Raw genomic sequence first — 1,999 nt, forward strand, 5'->3', positions numbered from 1 at the left:
CAGCAGCAGCAACAACAACAACAACAGCAACAGCAGCAGCAGCAGCAGCAGTTTGACGATGCTTTCGGGGCCCTAGAACGTGTAGACGTACAATCAGGAGGCTGCAGCACTCCTCCTCTGTCTTTTCCTGTAGGTTTTCAGCTTGCTGCTGCTGCAGCACCGAGCTTCTTATCTAGCTGCCAGCAGCAGCAGCAGCAGCAGCCAACAGCAGCAGCAGCAGCAGCAGCAGCAGCAAGAGGCAGAGGACCAACGTTGGCTACTCAGTTGAACTCTGTGTTTCTGCTTGCGGAAGATGCAGAGCAGCAGCAGCAGCTGCTGCTGCGGCTGCTGAACAGTCGAGCAGCAAATAAAATGCTGCTGTTGTATGGTTCTGGTGCAGCAGGCGGCGTGGTGGAGCAGCTGCTGCAGCTGCAGCAGCAGCAGCAGCAGCAGCAGCAGCAGCAGGCCCTAGGGACGAACAACAGAGACCCTCTGTCTCTCTGGCTGATGTCTGCTGCTGTTCATTTTGTGCAGCAGCAACCGCAAGGAGAGAAGGAAGCAAATAATATATTTGAAGCTGCTGCAGCAAGCTGGGTTGAGGTGTTTGTGGTGTATATACACTCTAATGAAGAGGAGCTTGCTTCTGCATGTCTTCGTTTAGCAAACTGCTGCAGCAGCAAACGGGTTGCTGCTGCTGCTGCTGCTAGACGTCTGCTGCTGCTTCACCTCTGCCTTGCTGCTCCCTCTGCTGCTGATGTTGTGATGCTGCCCCTTGCTGCTCTGCCGATGTGGGCTGCACTGCTAAGCGACAACGAAGACTCAGCAGCAGCAACACAGCAGCAGCAGCAGCAGCAGCGGTTGATGTCTGCTGCAGAGCTGTCTCAGTCGGTCCTCAGCCCTCAACTAAGTCATAGACGCTTCTATTCCTGCGACTCAAAGGATGCTGCTGCTGCTGCTGCAGCAGCAACAGCAGCAGCAAGCATGCCTTTGCTGCTGCAGGAGATAGAAGCTGCAGCTCGCCATAGGCTGGGAGAGCCCAAGGACAGCTCCGCTGCAGCAGCAGCAGCAGCAGCAACTGCTGTTACTGCTGCTGCTCCCTGTGTCCTAATAGACGCACGGCCTGCAGCAACAGCAACAACAGCAGCAACAGCAGCAACAGCAGCAGCAAATTCTCTCTTTTCACCCCTCACTACCGACCTTGTGTGCAGCGGCTTTGCTGCCGAACAGCAGCAGCAGGAGCAGCAGCAGGAGCTGCAGCAACACGAACAACAACTGGGTATGCTGCCTTCTTCAGTTGAGAAAGCAGCAGTAAAGAGATGGCTGCAGGTGCTGGGAGCTTCTGCTGCTGTTTTACTTCCTGCAACAAGCTACCAGCAGCAGCAGCAGCAGCAGCAGCAGCAGCAGCAGCGGCACCACTCCTGGCTTACTTGGGGGGCTCATTTAAATCAAGCAGCAGCTGCTGCTGTTTGTCGCGCGGTTGTTTGTAGGAGGGATATTCAGTCTTCAGATTTAGATATCGTTTTTGCTTATAAGCTGCTGCAGCAAGTGCAAGCTGCTGCTGCTGCAAGCAGCAGCAGCAGCAGCAGCAGCAAGGGGCTCCTCACCTGCGTCCATACACTCCAACTGCCTCACAACAACAACCTCGCCATCACATCAGATGCAGCAGCAGCAGCAGCAGCAGCAAAAGAAGAAGAAGACCCAGCAGCAGCAGCAACAGCAGCAGCAGCAGCTGTGGTGTATCTACAGCCCCCTGCTGCAGCTCAGGCTGAAGAAGCAATATGGGTTGCCAGCTTGCTGCAGCTAATTCAAGGAGGAGGCCGAGGGCTGCGTGCAGCAGCAGCAGCAGCAGCAGCAGCAAGGAGACCAACCGCTAGCAAACGCAAGCAGCAGCTGCAGCAGCTGCTGCAGCAAGATGCTGAAGCAAGAGATGGGAAGATCTGCTGCGCCTGTGGAGAGCTGCTTGGCGATTCAGAGCAGCCAGCAGCAGCAGCAGCAGCAGCAGCAGCAGCAGCAGCAGCAG

At 56.0% G+C, this 1,999-nt stretch overlaps 1 protein-coding gene across 1 annotated transcript; it reads left to right on the forward strand.

Annotated features, from left to right (window-relative positions):
- Positions 1–1,999, forward strand: EAH_00067070 (zinc finger (CCCH type) protein, putative; the record flags this gene model as incomplete). Its single annotated transcript, XM_013392603.1, has 1 exon — positions 1–1,999. A coding segment is annotated over one exon (1,999 nt), but the record flags the coding sequence as incomplete, so codon positions are not given.

The sequence above is a fragment of the Eimeria acervulina genome, genomic scaffold (genome assembly GCF_000499425.1).
Source record: "Eimeria acervulina Houghton genomic scaffold, Eah_scaff2617, whole genome shotgun sequence".
Taxonomy (NCBI): Eukaryota; Apicomplexa; class Conoidasida; order Eucoccidiorida; family Eimeriidae; genus Eimeria; species Eimeria acervulina.